At 34.8% G+C, this 21,293-nt stretch overlaps 1 protein-coding gene across 1 annotated transcript in view; it reads right to left on the bottom strand.

The window, feature by feature from the left end:
- LOC142338677 (uncharacterized) overlaps positions 1-21,293 on the bottom strand; it is a 74,339-nt gene that overhangs the window by 18,488 nt on the left and 34,558 nt on the right. Inside the window, exon 4 of the mRNA XM_075388543.1 lies at positions 2,993-3,120. Coding sequence (XP_075244658.1) covers positions 2,993-3,120 — 128 coding nt within the window. The remainder of the gene's footprint in view (positions 1-2,992; positions 3,121-21,293) is intronic.

The following is a 21,293-nucleotide window of genomic DNA, read 5'->3' as shown; positions in this document are numbered from 1 at the left end:
GAGTAACCTTCAACCAACCACGTGGAATGCGGGTTATACCGAACCCAAATGACGACGATATGATAATCAAGACGTCGAAGAGCAGAAAAGAAGTTACCGAGTAATGAATTACTCGGCGAAAATGAGTAAGAAATTATAGGGTGCGTCTAACGTGCTTGAAAGCAACGTCAGACTAAACAGGAACACAGGCAACCGGGGAAAGAGGACTGGGTGGACGAAGCACGACGAAACGGGAAACGAAGCGGACGGGGCGGGAAGGACGGACGAACGGCGCGCAACGCAACAGGGAACGGAACGGAACTGGCGAAAACGCGTGTAGTAAATGGGCGACGCGACGGACGGGACGGAACCGCTGAACGAGCGACGCACGAAGAAACGGGAAACGAGACGGACAGAACGGGGCGTTGAGCGAGTAGCACGCAACGAAACGGAAAGGCGGGTCGGAACGGGCGGGAGACGATTACGCAGCGAGCGGGGAGGTCGGGAACCACTATGCTAGCAGACCGCAGCAACAAACTCAACCAAACAAACTAGCCGTAACTCCAGAACAAACTTAAGTCACAACCTAGGAAGGAGGAGAGATGCTACTGTAAGAGGCAAACTAGCACAAGTCATTATGGGGCTTAATATATACAAATAACGAACTAATTTACGGCAAAGCTGTAGTATACTAAATGGATGAAAAGAGCAAGAAAATTACTAGCCGTAACTCCAGAACAAACTTAAGTCACACCCTAGCAAAAATCAAACCTAAACAACCGATCAGCATACCAACAATATTAAACAAACTACAGCAAATATTAATTAATATGCAGCGCTTTTGTAGTCTATGAGAGCTGGAAAAGTGAAGAAACAATCTAGCCGTAACTCGAGAATAAACTTAAGTCACACCCTAGAAGTCAAAAGACCAAACCAACTAACAAGCATACAGTTACACGCAAACATACAGCAGCAAAAATTAATGTACTACAACAGGAAGGCTAGTAAATTAGTAAAGTCGAAAAGTCAAAGGACAATCCAGCCGTAACTCGAGAATAAACTTAAGTCACACCCTAGAAAGCTATAAGACCTAAACAACAAACCACCATACTAGCCTAATCAACATACTACAGCAAAAACAATAACATACTTCATCACATATGACATACTACATCGAAAATCGGAAAAGTAGTGAAGAAAACGAAAAGCGAAGTTTTGGGAGAGCGACGTTATTGAAAAAAAACGGAAAACGGAGAATTGTAAAGTTGAAGAACGAAAAGAACGCGGACGAAAAACGGTATATAAACGAGCGACGAAAAAGAATTATGGGAATTCGATAATTTTTTGTAGGCCGGAGGTTGTGAAAATTTTCACAACTTTTTGTGTTATGAGTTTCACTCAATTAACGAAACTTCTTGCTGGAATATTTTTTTTTTTGACAAATTTGTCAAAATTTGATGCATTTGTCCATTTTTTTTTCAAATTTTGGTCAAGTTTTTGCAAATTCTTGATTACGGAACGGTAATCCAGTAAACTGGACGGTTTTAAGCTTGAATATACGGTTTATCAATATTCGGTATTGATTTTTTAAAAATTTTAGAATTGCCTCAAAATTGACCAAAAATTTTCCGAATTGAACAATTTAGCATTATTTTCTATCAAATTTCTCTATATCAGAAGTTATTGTTGATAAACGAACCGACTGTATCAATTTTTTCGAATTTTTGGCAATTTGACCAAAAATTTTCAAAATCGATGTTTTTTCGTCTCAAAATTAGGTTTGTGTGGTGGTAAATGGTGACCGATTATCCATAAATTAAGCCAGTACCGTAAGAGATCTTGTTAACGCACTATATCTCTAAAGATTTATCACAATTTCCGTTAGGGGTTGGGTTTCTTGCCGTCTAAAACTATAAATTTATTGCAGCTAATAGGTTTTTCGAAAAATTTGTCTTACAGTTCACATTGGTGTTTCCTTTGATGTTGTTGGCAGTTTTGCTGTTGTTGAGTAACATTACCAAAAACATATTTGTTCTCCAAAAACATATTGGTGGTCTTCTTGTTCAAATGCCCCGATCTTGCGTTGTTCCTCGCTTCGTACATCTCCCCATTCAGCGTTTTGGCATCTCTTCCATAATTCTGGAACCCGGATCCGCGTGATTTTAAGTATATGAATAACAAGGGTATGTATTCTGATGTGCCGGGCTTTGTCCCAACTCCCAACTGATGCATTAATTAATAATTGACCAGGCATTTTGAGGGCAAACTGTCGAAGAGGGACAGAAGTTACAATTAAACAATGAAAATTGTTTCGTCATTTAAACAAGTAGAGACCACTTAATAAGATTTTGTACATAATCAGCTGTATGCTCGCATTGAATTAATTGCCATTAGTGTGACCTGTACTTTTGGTAGTAAACTTTCTGATGTTCATAATAGGGCCATTACTCGTCTATTTAATAAACCGGGAGCGGCACCAAAATAAAGCTAACAAAATCAGACTTTCGAAGTTTCAATTTATTCAAACGTATAGTAATCCAACAACGTATAAGCATCATTAACGTATTAAGATTACGACGATCATAGCAACAAGTGGTTTTTTAGACGGCAATTTTTGATGCTCATTTGGCCGGTATTTTGTCTAATAACGCATTAGTTCAATGCCAGTCACCATTTTGTGCCAATGAATCCAAAAACCCGAAAATTATTGAGCCGAATCACGTCTTATTTGATAGGTCTTATGATTAGATTTACTTGAAATTATGTTAATTGCACTTTTTCCGAGCTTTGTACGTAAATTGGAACGTATTTTATTCAATTCGATTGCTTATTTAAATACTGGATTCTGATTGGCTAATAATCTCTCGCTTTAAATCTATTTAGTTACTAACATGGTTCATTTTATGGTTAGTAAGTTTCCATAAAATCCCAATCTTACTGACGTTTTATGATCGGTAAGTTTCTTTTATGGACGTCAATTGAGGTCTTTTATAAAGGGATAAATATGACTTACACTGATGTAGTTGAGGTGTTTTCCAGCTGAAGTGAAGTTGTGTATTTTTCCATAATACTCAGGAGGAGAAATGCCCTTCTCAATGCCCTCTGTTTGAAACATGTTCATTTGGAAGTAACAACACCCTCCTGAAGTATACAAACAAATCAACAACCTTGACTACAGCCATGCCCAATCCGGCCAAACCGCTAGTCCGACCTCTCTAATTCCCAACCTCCGATCAACTTTTGGTCAACTACAGGACAGAGGGTAAAATTTGGGGATATTTTTGCAAGCAGAACAAACAAAATGCGACTTTTCATCGCAAACTTCCGAAACTATTTATTGGATTTCTAAAACAAAAACAGTTAATTGTCGCGTATTTAAAAGCCTCTTAGAACGCGGAGAAGCAAAAAAGTTTCATGTTTGTTGCTCACCCGACTAAATTGTTCCAATCCACTCAACTGGGTTTTTTGTTCAGTCAATTTTGAATTTCGTTTTTTTTTTCCACGGAGTTAAAAGTTGCTCATGTTATACTGCTGGTCCGTACATTAGATACTTAAACGACGGGGTTAATCGCGGGACCACATGTATAACTTGAGAGTTCAACCCCTAGTTCTACTCTTGGTATATAGTTAAATATTAAATAAAGTTAAATGCAAATATGAATTAATAAGTTATGTTAAACAGCATCAAATATGAACCGAGCATTAAGGGATAGAATAATTAAAGTTATAAGATTGAAATAGCACAGATTGAACTATTCTAAGTTAACTTGTAACTTAGATAGAGTTTGAGAGATGTTAAATTATAACTTAGAGAAGTTAAGCTGAACTTACCTGATTTCCAAATTTGTGCTAAGTTAATATTTTATGACTTAGAGAGTTCTTAGTTAAGAACAAGTCACAAAATATTCTAAGTTAGAAAAATATCTCAAGTAAGCTGAGATTGAGCAAGGGAGCAATACGGGAGTATGATTTTAAATCAGAAGTTATCAGGGACCAAAAAGTGTTGGTAGTTGAGCGTGCAAGCTCCTTTTATACTTGCGGACACGTGGTTATCTAGTATCCTATTGGATAGAGATAACGAGTGTCGACAGTGTTACCAAGGTTAACTTGGTGTTATCTGTGTGGCGTGATAATATCACGTCATAGTATTCTCAGTTTTAGTTAGTGATCTTAAAATAGTAGCTTATTCAAAACTACTTAGTATTTTGTTCACACGACAAAATGGACTTTGTCCAAATCAAGTTTGTGCTTCACGCACTATAACGTAAATTCTCAAAATAGCACTAAGATTATCAAATAGTGTTACTGAGTGTAGCACACTTCAGTACATCCCATCCCGGTCCATAGGTATTAAATCAAAACATCAAATTTTACATAATCGAATAAATTATTTAGCTTAATTTTATAATAATTAAGCATTTAAAGTTTGTGAGGTAGATTACTTGGTTAAAGTTCTAAAGTTCATCGTAGCTTCTTGTTTTTGAGTTCTCTCTTGAAGAAGGGTTGACGATGTCCTAAGATACAGGGCTGTACAAAATAATAGATCCAATTTTTTTGGCTGGTCGTTATAATAGACCTTTTGAAGTTTTTCTATAAAATTGTGCTGCTAGTACATCTGACGTTGAATAATAGAATAATATAATTTGAAGAATATACTGGTTAACTTAATGGTCTATAATGACAAGCGAGGTAAATGAATAGGGAAATTAAAATTACTGCGCACAACACCATAAAGGCTAGAGTTGCCGCAATGACTCCCCAAATAAAGAATTCCGTTTCGTAATTCATCTTTGTTTGAGTATTGTTGAAGAATAAATCAATTGAAGTAAGCCTTGTAGCTATAGTTTAAGGAATTAATATTTAGACTTGGTTGATCATTATGAATTAGCTTCATGAAATAATTATTCTTGCTTTTCGTCATTGATTCAAAGTAAATAACAATTTCTTTTTGTTCAAAGTCTTCAAGAAATAAAATGACTTCGCATTGAAATTCAGAATAATATAATTCGGAGATTCTGAAAACTTTATCGTTAAAAATAATCTGTTTAGAAAAGTTAACCCAAGCGGATTCAACATGATCAGAGAGTTGACAATAATCTTTAAACCATTCGATATCAACACCTCCTTCAAAATATGTGTTCATTTTGAATAATGCATTAATTCAATTTTAATGTCAATGGGGAGAATGGAAGACCCATTAATCTTTGAAAGGAATTGACAAGAAGATCCAAATAGTACTTAGACTATAAATGGCGGATGGCGATGAATGCAGACCTGTTAACGAAAGGTTGTAACATTTCTATATCCGTGATCACCAAAATATTGAAGATTAACATATTAATTGAAATAAGTGAGAGGTCGAAAGTTTAGATTATTGATGTTAAGAATTTCTTCTGTATGAATAAGTTTTAGAATTTCAAATAAATCGTACTCAGGAACTTGATGAAAATAAACTACAATTTCATTAGAATTGTTATCTTGTAAGAATAAGATAATCTCTTGTAACTCAAATGTCCAATGAACTGACAATGGTGTATAGAATTTATTTCCAACTAAGAATGTTTTCGAAGTTTTAATAACTTGCGATTGAATAAATTCAGCGAGATCACAATATGTTTTGAAATATTTAACGTCTACTGAAAGGTTGTAAGACATTAATTAAATTATGGAATTCAAAGGAACAATCGAATGATGTCGTAAGCAAGATAAATCGTAAAGATAAAGAATAGATTTTATTAGAGAAGCGAGAACAAATCAAATCTGCAATCTGAAGATAGGAATGGACTCATTTTTCACCATAAATTGCGCTAAGTGTAATCAATGAAGATTGAAGAAATGCGGATTATTTTACTTGATGTAAGTAATGTAATAAAGGAGAGTAAGGTAATCAAAATGGCTAATAATTAGGCGTTTGTTTAAACTAACGAATAATTTTCCTCACCGCGGGAGAAGTAATGAAGGAAGTACTGAACATCAACAACCCCAAATTTATCTATTCCATTCCGTGAGTGCTCAGCGTGATGAGCGGAGGATGTGGAGTTGGTGTTTCAGATTTGCGATCTCCAGCTGGAGCTCAGTAATCCGTTGTTCGAGCTGTTGAGAGCGTTGTCTCTCTGTTAGAAAGTTTTGCTGTACCTGATAAGTGAAGGTATCAAGCTGAGGAGTGAGGTTTGCTGTAATATTATCAAACGGGACTTGTATTGTTTGTCCTTGTAGGTTGTGATTAGTTACTAGATAAGAATTTTTGTTTGACAAATAACCAATGAGATTGAATCTATTGATGTTGGGTTGCAACTGGTAGATTAAATTTGTATCGTAGTTCGGGTGTCCATTAAAACCGGGGGTTTTAGCTTGTATCTCAGCTTGATGTTGTTTTTGTAGGCGGTCTTGCAGGGGAGTAGTTGTGTAATGATGAAGATTAGGAAAGTTTGGTCGTGACAATTGAGTAGTTGTAGTGTTTGCTAAGACGTTGGGCGCCGTACTGTTTGTCTTGGGTATATTTACTTCTAGCGGTGTCGCTGGGTTGAATGTCTCTCTAATGAATTGTTTACGTGGTTGTTTCTTTGCAATTGTATCTGCAGTTTTAGTTCTCTTTTTGGATGATGTAGATGATGATGTAACTGTTGTTGATGAATTTGCACTAGTTGCTTGAGTTTGTACTGCTGAAATCTTGATAGCTGAGAGAAAAGTTGTAGATGGGGTAACGTGAGTTGTGGGTTGTACTAGTCTGTCAAGTTGTTTAACTCCAGATTGGGGTTTAGAAGTTGATTGTGTGTTGTATTCGGGCCAACCACTTGAAGGTTCCTTCTGAAAGACTGGTATCAGTTCGTTAGGGATTGAAGAAAGTTCCTGAAATATCAAGTATTCTCTACTCTTATTCTATTCTAAGAGTATATTTTTTGAAATTATTTTGCAAGTATTCTCTTTTTCTTATTTTTTTGTATTCTCTTTCAAAGTAAATCAGTAGTAATTTTGAAGTCAGTCTGTATTATAATCATATAGTTTGATGATATTAAAGTAATAGAGGAATTAATCCTATACTGGAGACGTAGGAACGTTGTGATCGTTTCTATTTTCGTCTTTATTATTCTCATCATGTAGGTTTGGGTAACCACTTTTATTCTCAAATCTTAAAGCTTGTAAGCCTATATTCTCTGCATAAGGTGGAGTTTGAATAACTCGTTCTCTAATATTAATATTTTCGGTTTTTGGAACTTGCATTGTCCGTTCTCTATTTTCATCAGTGTTATTATTATCAGAATTAGTTGCTTGATAGATCGAAGTCAAAATTGGAACTGACATTAAGTCAAATGTGGCAGCAAAGAGTGCCTTACCAAAGTGAATAGATGCATCTGTAATTTTGTTAATTTGCATTGCTCGAATTAAGCATAAGACTATGTCGATGAGTAGCTTAATGAATAAGAAAGCGGCAAAGAATATTCCGCATCGCTCAATTATATATTGTATTTTACCAAAGGTTTCAACAAATTGATTATTAAAGAAGTCCGGTGAAATGAATGAATCTAGATAAATAGTTCTAGAGTTATAATAATTCGTGCCTGAAATATTTGAAAATGATTCTCTGCTATCTATTAATGACTTAGTAAAGTGTTTGAGAACTCCTTTCATATTGGAGTTGAAAGTTATTGAATTCCAGAATGACATCATTTCTTTATATGTGTAGATAGAAGCATAAATACTTGCAGTAATAACATTTGCAATTTGTTGAATAACTATATGTGGTTTGAAGAGTGCAGGGCCTCTTACTTTTGTGATTTGTGGGGTTAGTTCAACCCATGAATTATCATCGTCAACATCTAGTTGAAATAAGTTGGAATGTTTATCAGAGCACAATTGTTCTTCGGCTTCAGTGAAAGTTTGCCTAGAAATCGGATTAACGAAATGAATTTCATCTTCATAAAGAATTGGTATTCGATTATAGCACTTATTAAGAATCTGTAAGGGTGAATGAAATTCAGGACAATTATATAGCCAGGCAACATTGCCATTTGTTTTGAGAAACATAGATCTGTTTCTTGTTAAGGTATATCCAGCTAAACGCGGATTTTCATGAGAAATCATTAAAGTGTTAAGAATAGTTGAGCGCTCTAATTCACAGTCATTTCTTAATAGCTCTAGAGTAGAAGTTTGAAGTTGCCGAAGATTATTAAAGTGCAAATAGTCAATTTTTGTTCCAAGATGTGCTTCGAAATCAATATTTTCATAAACTTGAGAATATGTTGTATCAACTGTTTTATTGTCACTGGAATAGAATTTTTTTTTCAGAGTTATAGCACAAGTATCGGGTTTAAATTTGTGAATGGGTTCTCCAGTGTTCATATCAAATCCGTCACGAAGACTAATGTATAGAGAATCATATGGTGTAGGATATACTATTCGTGGATGACTACATAAAGACTGTGGTTTATTATAAACTTGCAACATAAAGCTTTGTAAGTCGAAATCTGACTGAGCTGAAGTAAATTTAGGATCCTTTACTATGTAGTATTTGTCATTAGCTTTAATCATTTGAGCGTCAAAAGTACGAATTATAGTGAAAAGACAATTATTGGGTTCATCCCAAGTGTATGCAAATGGATCAGTAGATGTAGAATCGCAGCCTCCGGCTGATAAAGGACAAGGTAGAGGTATATTTTGCCAGTTATTAACTGTGCCATCTCTAAGGTTTACATTCAGGCTAACATTTTGCATATATGTTTCATAAGTGTAATGTGTAATCCAACCTCGGGAGTTACATTCATTGTTTCCAGTTCCAACATCGCCTGAGTTAAAGTTTGAGAATAAAGATTTGTCAAAATCGAATTCTACTGAATTAGAAGAAGGGGAAAGCTTTATCTTTTTTCTTTCCTTTGCAAGTTTGCATTTCTGAGCATCAAGCTTAACTGAAGTAGCAATAGTATTATGTCTGGCATCTAAGCCGCTAGAGTCAAAAGAATCGCAAAACCAACGTAATTGCTGTTGGGTTGCTTTACACATAGTTGCTTCTAGTTAAACTTTATAATTTCTTTGGTAGAGAGTGACTCGTGCTTGATTAGTGCTAATTTTATCAGGGCGAATTTCGCAGGGTGCTACTTTGTTGAGAGAATACATCTGGTTTGAGATCATTTTTGAGCAATCAAAGTGGTTAACATGAAGGTTAGGAGCTGTGTTTTCATAGATACTCATCTTTTCAATTGTTCTGGCGTCAGTGAAAGACGTTAAGAGTAATAATGCAAGAAATATAACAAAGATCAAATATTTTGCAGAGCAAGCAGTTATAACACAGAGAAGTGCGAGAGGTATTATAGCAATAATCTTAAGAAACTGAGCAGAACGAATTTGGTTTACGATGTAGGTTAAAAAATATTCTACTTTTGAAAGAAACGCTTTCTTATCAGTTAATTTTTCTTTAAAGAACTGGTCTTTAATCAGTGATAGTGGCATATGGACGTTACGTTTTGACCAAATTAATAGCTTTTCAGGAGGGTCTAGAAATCTAAGGTACGGAATTTCTTCAGGTAGACAATTATCTCTACTTACGACACATTCTATGAAGTGTGGATGAGAATCGTTATATTCAACTAGGAGTTTTAATTCTGCAATATGCTGAGCAATTTCAGATTCAATATCAGTTGTTACAGGTAGGAACAGAGTTAAGCAAAGTAATATAAAAATAAGCATTTTGTAACTTACGTTTATTACTTCGTCTATTGCTGGTGATTTCTTGATTTCGCCGTCTTCCATTTAATAAACGAAGACAGTATAAGGTGAGTCTAACAGATTCAAGTTAATATTATCCGTGAAAGCAATCTGATATTTTAGCTCGTGAACGTGAGCGGGGTTATAGGGTACCCAAAATATGACAAACTTTGCGTTATTTTCTGATGTTACGAAGAATGCAACTGTTCTCTGTTGATTAGAAACAAAACACTTGTCAAGTGTTACAGTTTTATTTCCGAATTTCAATATTTTCTGTAAGAGGAATATTCTAATGTATGATAGCGGGTTGAATGCAAGGGCAGTAAGAACTTGTGTTTCAAGGGAAGGTGGTAACATAGATTAAGGGTCCACAGTAAAGGGAGCTTCGATGATATCAAGGTCTATTTCGTCTCTGTTGTTCAATAGGAAATGAAAGCGTTCAATGTGCTCTGGTTTGTTAGGGTTCCAACAAACAATTATTTCTAAGTTTACAAACTGGTCTTTAACGAAGAAAATAACAATGTTTTCTTTATATGAAATATATGATCGATCAATTTTTGCTGACTTGTTATTATATTTCAGAATTTTATGGGGGATGTTATAAGGACTGTAGGAAGTTGAGAAAGTTGTTCTTGAAGCTATAACCCAATAATCGTTTAGCGGAATATTCATTGATCAGTTGGTGGTTCTAAAACCAAACAAGGGACATTTAAAATGTCTAAGTCAACTAGGCTTGAAGAATGAATTTGAAGTAATAGACTGTTAAGTTGTTGAGGATTGTAATTTCCCCAGAAGACAGTAATAGGGTCTTCGTTAGAGTTAGTAGCAAAGAATACTACAGTTCTTACTTCGTTAGAAATTTGACAACTGGTTAAGGTGTTAAATTCACTATTAAATTTCAGCTTTTGATTTGCCTTAATGGAAACTTTCACAAGTGTATCAGGGTTGATAGAAAGAGAAATAAGAAAATCGTTTTGGTCGAATGAGACTTCGGTCATATATTAGGATTGATTGTTTTTACGGTGTTGGTGTATTGTGGTGTGTTTAACTGGTGATGAAAGTGTTTAGTGTAGGTAGTGTTTGTCGGGATTTAGAAACTTTCTGAATTGTCAGTCTCTAAAGAGTTATGAACTCCTGCTATAGTTAGTGACTGAGAATTGAATTGAGAATCAATATTGAACTGAGGTACCTGGTATATGTGTTGTGGAGATGAGTTGTTGCAAATATTTGGTGTTCACAAATTGAAATGCTTGAAAACTTTGCTAAGTTTTCTAAGTTTATTAGATGAAAGAGGCAAAATGTGAAAGATAGAATTTGGGACAGAGAGAAAGAAAGGGGAGAGAGAGAGAGAGAGAGAGAGAGAGAGAGAGAGAGAGAGATGTTCAAGGTAGAGCTGAATTGTGAGAGAAAGAAGTGATTGATTTCAGAAGGTAACTGAGAAAAGTGATTTTGAATTTGGGTAAGGCTCTTAAATAGTGGTTTTCAGGGTTAAGTTACCAAAATATGTGTGCTCATTTCTGATTGGCCAATTACTAGCCGTGACTAGTACCATATAGCATGGTGTTAAACTGTGATATGATTGAAATGTTGCGCTAAGTTCTCTATTTTTAGCACAGAATTGCGTTTATTAGCAGATTTTTGGGTACAAATTATGTGTGTTTTTGACCATTCCTGTAAAATGAAAACAAACAGTGTATCAAGTGTTGTCTGTCAATATTAGCTAAGTCACAAGGTGGCATAATATTAATTTGAATATATCTTATATTGTCCTTTATTTCATGAAGTTAGGTATTTAGTCTATAACCAATCTTAATACATGGTCGAATCGTGAAAGTTGAATTTATGCATAACTAAGATAGCAAGGTTGATGATTTTTGGGCTGAAGGTAGTTTGTGCATCAGAACGTCGTGTGATATAGAAATAATTAACAAAAAGTTTGCTAATTTCTTTGGGCTACCTTTTTTTGTCTATAGCCAATCTTAATACATGGGGGAAAATTTGATTTGGTCATTACTTTATGAAAAAAGCTTCAAATTTGAGCAAACTTGGCAGTGCAATAGCTGCTGTGCCGACACGTTATTTGAACCTAAAATAAGCGGGAAAAACAATTGAGACTTTCTAGGGCTACCTTTTTTATTCTATACCCAATCTTAATACATGGGAGAAAATTCGATTTGGTCAGTACTTTCTGACACGATTTTCAAAATTGAGCAAACTTGGCAGTGCAATAGCTGTTGTATAGACACGTTATTTGAACCAAAAATAGGCGTCAAAAACAATTGAGACTTTCTAGGGCTACCCTTTTTATTCTATACCAAATCTTAATACATGGGGAAAAATTAAAAATTGTTGTTGTTCTAAAGCTAAAGCTTCAGATTTACTAATCGCTTAACTGATCATTGTATGGGCAACTATTACGTGTATGAGACAGCGGAAAACAATTTGTTTTCAGTTTAACTCATTTTATCTGGGTTTTTCTACACAAAAATTATAATTTCACCAATTTCATGTGCTTGTTATGAAATTGTGACAACTTTTTGGACGAAAATGAAAATTCTACTCTGAACACATTAACTACTAATACTTTGTATGTTCTACAACGAACTTTCACTTGTCTATCGCGTAAAGCCTCTAAAGGGGAACACTTTAAAGATTGTAAGGTAACGATATAGAAAAGTTTCATTTTTCCTTTAAAACTTTTGCTAACTCTCTTTCTTTTCAAAAGTCAGTTGGTATTTCAGGGTAAATCTACTAATCACAGATTTTTACTTTCGAAACGTTAAAGTTTGAACAGAATCGTAATTGCTAATAAAAAGAGCGAACAGAAATAAATTCAATAACTTAAACTTTTTTGGGATTTATACTACGGTATTTCTAATTTGTGTGTTGTAAACTTTTGTGAACTATTAAAGCAAGCATGCTTTTGCGCAACTATATGGTCTGAGTTGTTGAGCGGATAAATTCATCAAGTTATAGCTCTTCCTGACAAACGTGTAAAGTTTGCGCTTAGGCGACATAATTCTTACGTGCGGAATTTATATTTGCGGTTAGTTATTTGTTCTTAAGTGATCTAATGTTTATTTTAAACATTCCTTGGGTCCTTAAGCTAGTAAAGTTAGCTCTATTTATTGACTATGTGGGTTGCTTAAATATGCATCTCCTGACTAAAATGTGATGTAACGCGGCTGAATAGTTTGCATGGGACAAATTTTTGTATTTAATGTATTTAACTTAGATAAGGTATTTGTTCATGGGGGCTGAATTTTACATAGTTTTGCTTTGGGCAACATGTGTTTTCAGCGTTAGTTTGCAATAAGAGGTATGCGTAAATTGTGAAAGTGTATGAGTCTTGAACATGTATAGAAGTTTATGTGTGTAACAGCTTGCAACGGTGATTAATTGCTTGCTTTATGTAAGATTTGTGTTGAGTGGGCTATTTGCTTTTTGCCTTAAACGTTTCTATTATACAGTTGATCTCTCTTGACTATTAATTTCCAAAACTTTATTTCTTTCTTCGCCTGTTAACTTCAATTTTAGTTCTTTTAGACTTTCTTCTTTCTTTTAGTTTATTTTTAATTTTTGTTTCTTCTTTAATTTGTATCTTCTTTATTTCCTTTTCTGTTCATTTCTTATTTCTTTTCATTATTTTAATCTTTCTGTTCTCGATTTAATCTTAAACTTTAAAATCTTCATTATGTCTTTCTGGGATATGAATTTCTTGGAGCCGGGTGAGGAGCTTCAAAACTTGTTATGTGAGGCTGAATATCTTCTTGAACAACAGGGCATAGTTCTAGTTCCTGTTTCTGATTTCAGGCTAAAGGTGCGTCAGTACCTTTATAAAAACTATATTAATGAAAATATCGGGGGTTTGGAAGCTTCTGATTTTCTGTTTTACTTATCAACTTCATACAAGCACCTTAACATCATTTTGGGGCATGAAGAAGTATTGGGAATCTGTCGGGCCAGTACCATGCTCAATCCGTGGGACAAGCGAGAAACTCGCACTGTCTCTAGCAGGACAGTGGATGTGATTGAGTTCTTCTTGGGGAGGAATGTGAGTACTTCTAGATTTAAATTTGTGTAATCTAGAGGCCTTCAGCCTGGCTGTTGGAGAAAAATTGTGTATTGAGACCAAATGTTGGAATATGAAGCTTGCATATGAGGAAAAGGGGAAGGAGTAAAAAAGTTTTAAACTAAAGTTTGGTATAGGGTAAAGTTTTGTGTTTAGTTCTTCAAGGAGTTTAACGTGGGCCACAAGGTAGAATGGGAATATGAGGCTCACGAAAAGTTAGAAAACCACTTATGGGCGTTACAACAGGCGTGGTGGGATCCAGAAGTAGGCCCAGTATTGCAGGATGCATATAAGATGTTAAAGGCCTGGAATTATCAAGAATTCCTTCTCTTCAAGCCTGGGGGTCTAAAACATTCAGTAATGAACGGCCTTGTACAAAAATTTCTGGTAATCGAATAACTACTAACTGCTTGTGTGTTTTATATATAGAGCTTTTCTTTTTCGCATTTATGCTGTTATCTACTTTTTATTTGGTTTTGTGCGTAAAAACGCTTTTAATATAAAAGTTATTATTTGAAAAGAGATTTTGTGTCTCTATTTCTTTTTGAGTTTTTGTAGCAAGTCAGAAGGAATAGGTTCACCAAAGAATGTAGGTGCTTTTCTATTACGTTGAGGTCTGCTTAATACTTCATTTGCGTCAGGTAAATTAGATATATTAGGTGATGCTGTAGGTGTAGGATTATAAGGTGATGATGTGGGGCTATTATGCGTTGCTTGGGGGAATAATTTGCGTGTAGCTTTAAATTTACTAGTATTATCAGGTGGTGTAGAAAAATTTTCTTGCTGTGGGCTATTAGGTGAATACATATTTTGCATAGGGTAGGGGGTTGAAATGCGTGGGGGTAGAAAATTAGAAGAGCTTGTGCCTTGAATGTGTGTAGTGTTATCTACTCGTGTTTGTAGCGATTCTAAGCCTGAGTCCTTTGTTGGGGTAGCCGCAACATTATAAGGTGGCTGTAGTGTAGTATTAGGATTTATAGTAGGTTGTGTTTCTACTAAGGGCCACTGCGAAATAGCAATATGTTGTGCGCCTCTATAGGCATTTGATTTGGATATATTATGCTTATTATATTGAGTATAATAATCATCCGTATCGTCTGGGACTATATAGTTCTCAACTAACTCTTGTATTTTTTCTTCTTTCGGGTAATAAGGTACTATATGATTTCTATGCACGGTTTTCTTCTCATTTGTTTTATCATGTTGTATTTCATATGTTGTATTAGTTAGCATTCGTTGCACAGTGTAAGGGCCTGAGCGTAGCTCTTGTAGCTTTTTAGACTTTAGTAGTCCTTTAGAGTGATTTTCTAGTAGTACTTTTCTACCTTCAGGTATAGGCTTTCCGAGTTTAAATCTATTTCTATACTTGTGCGCTTTATTCGTAGTTTGTCTACATTTAGTGTAGGTATTCGAGTATATTGTTTTAAATGTATTCTCTCGCTTTAACATTTCGTTAGATAATCTGTTTTGTAACAATTTCTCTATCTTTTTGTTATTACATGTTTCTTCACTATGTGAGTGTGGTGGTAGATTACTACAATACTCTGATGTGCATTTCTTTTGATTATCTCGTAGTAGTCCTAACTTTAGTGATAAGGGTATTTGCGGTTTCGTTCCGAATAGTATTTCATAAGGGGTATATCCCGTACTGTAGTTTAATGCAGTATTGTGTGAAAATGCAAATTTACTAGTGTACTCGGACCAATTAGATCCACTTTTACTAATAAAATGTCTTAGGTAATTAGTCAAATGTTTATTTTGTACTTCTACTTTGCCGTTAGTCCACGGTGAATATGCAGTTCGGGGGCATAGTGTAATTCCCCATTTCGTTTGTGTAGTGAACGAAATCATTACTAATAAAAGCATTGCCGTTATCATGTACTATTTGTTGCGGTATACCAAATGTAGTTATAAATTTCTCTAGTTGATTTACTGTTTCAAGAGCTTCAGCATTCTTGCTAGGATATACTTGTATAAATCTAGAGAAAGCGTCTACTATTACAAGACAAAATCTATTTCCTTTGCTAAGTGGTCGTAGTGGACCTTTATGATCAATATGAAGTGTATGTAGGGGTATAGCTTCTAATTGTCCCCATGGTTCTAAGGGTGCTTCGTTCAAGTCTTTGCGTGCTGACTTATTAGTTTGGCAACTTAAGCAATCTAACATTAACATTTCAATCCATTTAAACATACCGGGCCAATAGAAATATCGCTTAACTCTATTGTAAGTTGTGTTTTCTGCTCTATGACCACTAAGTTCATGCGTATGTGCGACTTCGAATATCTTTATAAATAGTGAAAGTGGTGCACATATCCTAACGTCAAAAGAGCCGTCTTCACAAGGTTCGGAATAACAGAGTAAATCATATTGACTTTCTAAAATCAACAAGTTGAAATTATTTCTATAGGTTTGTAGTGCTTTAGATTGTTTAATAATGTAGTCCTTTTCTGGAGCTTTGCCTACTTTTAGCCAATCTCTAACTTTATTTATCACGGAATCGTTTACTTGTTCTTCAAGAATATTATCGGTGTCAAGATTAGCGTTTTTTGCAAAATCTGTAACTTTAGCTATTAAATCTAATGTATCTGTGTGGACATCCTTTTCTGAGATGTTTTGAAAAACTTCTGGTTCAATAAGCTTCTTAAATTTTGTCCGTCTGATATAGTCAGCTTTAGCAGATTCTAATTGTTCAATAAGTGAGTTTTCAATATTACCTTCTACTAAGTCTAACCAATCTTGGTCATCATAACCTTCTCGGTCATCACTTATTTCAGCTACTTCTTCTATCTCGGAATAGTAGTGATTATCATACTCGCTAGTTAGTTCTGAAGTTAATTTCTTTATTTGATTTATTTGTGTGCCGTAGCGAAAACAATCAGAGAAACTCTGTATAGCATTACAGTGTTCATTTATGTAATCTGGTGCATCATCTACGCTAAAGTCACCTTCATCATTTATATTAATAAGTTTCCTTCTTTCGCCTTTGACTTGAGCAATAATTGGATAACAGTCGTTAGCGGTTGCGTCCTTATCGTCTTGATGCAATACAGAATAGTTAACTTCTTTGCCGTTAATATGAAACTTTATATCTTTAGGTATCACTTTGTGTTCTAGTTGATAAAGTTTAGCATCTGCTAAAGATACGTTTCGGCTAAGAATGTCAGGGAACGCTAAGTTTTTGCCTTCAGTGTATATAATTTGCAAGTTTTGGAACTTAGTTATTACAACTTGATACTTAAAGAAACGATGTGACATTTGTCCTCGTCGTGACCAAAGAAATAGAATTGGTCTGTGATCACAATATAGGTAAATTGGAAAAGGGGATCCAATCACATAAAATTCATATGTTTGTAAGGCAGATATTATTCCGCATAGTTCTCTATGTTGAGGGGACATCTTTTGTTCAGCTTTATCAAATACTCTCGAGTTTGCTGAAATCATACGTTTTCTATCAGGAAAATCTTGTATAAGAACACAACCTGTTCCTAAATTAGATGAATCAGCATGTATATGAAAGGGATAGTCATTAGAAGGAAATGCGTTAGAAATATCGTGACAGAATCTTTGTTTAAGGTCTGTGAATACCTTTTCGTGTTCTGGTAACCACTTGAATAGTGTTGTATCTTTAGTTAAGTCATATAGAGGTTTTGCATCTATGTGAAAGTTCAAAATATAGGTATGATAGAAACCCATCATTCCTAAAACTCTTAAAACTTCTGTTTTCGATTCTGGTGTTTTTAGGTTTCTAATATCATCTATGCGCGAAGCAATAGGCGATAGTCCGTTCTTAGATTTAACATGTCCTAGAAATCTCACTTTTCGTAAGAAAAACATTGTTTTATCGGGGGCTGCTTTAAGGTTTGCCTTTCGAAGCAAAGAGTGATACTCTTTTACTATTGTGAACATTTCTTGTTTATCTTTAGCTTGTAATAAAGTATCGTCTATATATGTTATGGCTTGTTTACGTTTTATAAGGGGTCCAAATGCATAACGCATTAGTTTGCTAAAGAAACTGGGTAATGGCTTAAGACCATAAAATCCTACTTGATAGGTGTATTGTCTGCCTCCTACAATAAAACTTGTAACCTTCTGTGTATCTTCAGTTAGTGGTACTTGATTATAAGCCGATGACAAATCACTACTTGTAAATATAGTTCCGGTTATCCTTGTCATTAGAACATTTAGTGGTTCGAGTGGCCAACTAGAATTACTTGTATCAGTTATAGAGTTTAGGTATCTAGCATCAATGACTAGTTTTACATAATCCTTCTTAGGTAATATGATGACGGGATTGACAAACCAACTATTCATATCATCGTTCTCATTGAGTTCTCTGATTATCCCTGCTTGAATTAATTCGTCCATTAGTTTTTCTAATTTATCTCTGAGATGAATGGGTATTTTGCTTGGTCGTTGCTTTTTAAAGGTTGCGTCTTTCTTTAGGGGTAAATGGAATTTATGTTTAGTTTTGCCAATATCATACTTATGATGTGAATAGACATCATTATCTTGAAGTATTATTTCTAGCAACTCAAACAATTCATCATCAGTCAAATCACTTTGCGTGAAATCAATATTATCTAAGAACCTTTCTAGATACTCTATGTCTTGAACGGTATTTCTATTTTGCTTAATTACAAAATCGCTAACTGCCTTATTTATGATTCGGTTGCTTTGTAGTTTATCTCTAAACTTAGGAAACTGTTCGTTGACTTTAGGTCTACATAACTCTTTTGCTTCGGTAGAGAAGTCTGTGGCTAGTTCTATCTCATCTTCTTTGCATTTTTCTATTAACTCACTCTCAATAATTTCGAGCACCTCTTCCTGTTCTAGTGTATTGGTTTCTACTTTTTGTAGTTTATCAATATCATCTTTGCTTGTATACACATAGATAGTTATTCCTGAATTCTTAAATGTTTGTTCAATTAGAGAAGATATCTCTCTCCAATCCATTCCGTCTAAACCACAAGCTATTTTTGGCATCACTATACAGCGTAAATTTAGTCCTAGTGCATGATCTCTCATAGCAAGTAGTGTTGTTTTGATTGTATTAATTGTTGGCTTTTCATAATGATTAGCCTTAGTGATGAGATTATATACTAAGTTATTATCTGCTCTGAAAGTTATTATGTCACCTATATCACAGTTTCTACTCTTACAGTAGTCCTTTAATAAGGGTATTCTTTTGGAGATTGTGTTAGCAAAACCTTTTCTCATTTCTGCATCTGAGGATATCGTGTGCGCTATAGGCATATTAGAGTCAAATATAGATTGGGTACGAAAATCTACATATCTAATGCAAGAATTTGTTTGAACTTGCTGTCCTTCTTGTAAATTGTTTACTACTGTGTTCAGTATGAAGCAACTGTTATAGTCCTCACTTTCGTTTAGTATTGTACTCGTAAATTCGGCACAGTTTTTGATATTGTATCTCTGTATAGGTTTGTCAGTTATATCACACATAGCATAACCTATTATTCCTCTATTTATCTGTATTGGGTGATTCTTTTGATTCTCCATAAATATGGGTAGAAATTCTTCAGGTTGTGGACAAAGTGTGTTCACAAAGACTAGGTCAGTTTTTGCAACGTTAATATGGGGCATGAAATATGTTAATGGTGGAAATAAGGCTTGACTGGGGTGCTTTTGCTTGTGCAATTGTGTACTTTTCTGTTGTAGAAAGATTGGTTGAGATATGTTTAAAGCAGTCATCTCAGTTTTGTATGGGTAATCTTTCTCATTGTTGAGTGAGCCGTAGCAAATTAGATTTCTCTCAGTTTTTAATTCTACTGCGGGGATATCGAAGTGAAGTGCTTTTAAAAACAAATGACAAAAATCAATACCTATTATGTTCTGTCTCTGTTCTTTAGTAACGAATACTTTATGGGGGACTGTATATTTACCGTCAGTTTCGAAGCTAGATTGAATAGTTGTGCAGCCAAGCATTCTGATTGATGAACCAGTATATGTTTTTGAATCACAATTTGTATTTTGTAAATGCAAATTTTGTCCAAGGTTTACTAAAGCAAGGTATGTAGGATGGTTGATGATAGTGCAAGTTGATCCTGGATCAATCATGAATTCTACTTCTAAACCACTATTATTTTTAGTGTCTCCGGTGGCAAAGTGATATAAATTGAGATAAATTCTTGACTTAGTACTACTTTCTTTAGTAGCGTTCGGAGACTTCAAAAGTTTAAAGGAAAGAAGTCCGTTATAGCATTTACGTAGTCATCGTCGCCTTCAACGAAACTTATTTGATTTGGTTGTTGTTGAATATTGTTGGGTTTTGATTGTCTTTGTTGTAGATTGTTATTTCTACTTGGTGTATAGAAGCTAGCACTTTGTTGTGGCTGTTGCTGTTGTTGTGGTGATGGTGATTGTTGTTCAAGATTTGGTTCATTATTTCTATAGGTGTTTTGCTGAGGGAAGGTTTGTTCGTATGGTTGAGTGAATCTATTGCCATAACTGCTAAACGATGTATTTTGTTGTTGATAGTTAGGCTTGCTGAACCTAGGATTATAGTTTGAGTGGCCACCTCTTGGTTGATAGCCTTGGTTTCTAGGACCATTGAATCTTGTATTGCCTTGGTTATTCTTTCTGTAATCATTAGAGAAAGTTATATTTGGCCTTCTTGGTTCAACAAGTTCCTTTCTCAATTTGTTAACACTATCATCTATCTGTTTCTTTGTGCATCTAGAGATGGAATGACCATTGCTTCTGCAATAATCACAGAATCTAGTACTGTTAGGTCTGCCTTTTATGTTTGGGTCTCTAGGCCTAGGAGTATCTATAGCATTCACTTCGTTGCTTTTGAAAAGACTGGTTAAATCGTTAATTTTGCTCTCGAGTGTTTTAAGTTTATCTATGCCTGTAGCTCCACTAGATTCTGTTGTTACAGAAAATGTTAAGTCTTTTACAACTAAGTGATCGACAAACTGTGTCCAAGTTATTGAAGGATTCTCAATAAGTTTCTCGTGCGCTTTGCGTTTTAAACCTTGTGGCCTTAGTCCTCTTATAGCAAAATCTATGTATTTCTGACTTCGTTGTCTTTGTTGGATTTCTTTCTCTTTCCTGATATTGTCATCACCTTCAATACTTGTTGGTATCTTTTCTGGCCAACCTTTATCAACTCCACTCTTTATTCTATGTAGATAATTCTTTATTAATTCTCCTTCTTGCCTGAATGTGTTCTCAACCTAAAGTCTAAATCTAAATTGGTCTCTACCGTCTGTGAATCTTTTTATAAATTCATCTTTTAAAGTATTCCAATCTGTAGCATCTGTGACTTCACTTTCAAACCATTCTAGTGCTGTATCAGTTAAAAGTGAGCCGAATAAGGATTGTTGCCTTTTATCATAGCTAGTTTGTGCAACGGGTGCTGTAGGCCTAGTTCCTAGTGAAAAGAGTATTTTGTTTTCGACAGAATTACAAAAAGAAGTGGCATCCTGATTAGGATCATTGCCTGAAAAAGATACAAGTGAAAGATTTGGATGTGTTATGGGAGTTTCAGGTGGGGGAGTAACGGCAGGTGGAGGAGTA

The sequence above is a fragment of the Convolutriloba macropyga genome, chromosome 4, assembly GCF_964194025.1.
Source record: "Convolutriloba macropyga chromosome 4, txConMacr16.3, whole genome shotgun sequence".
Lineage (NCBI taxonomy): Eukaryota > Metazoa > Xenacoelomorpha > Acoela > Convolutidae > Convolutriloba > Convolutriloba macropyga.
This window is presented reverse-complemented; position numbering and strand designations above follow the sequence as displayed.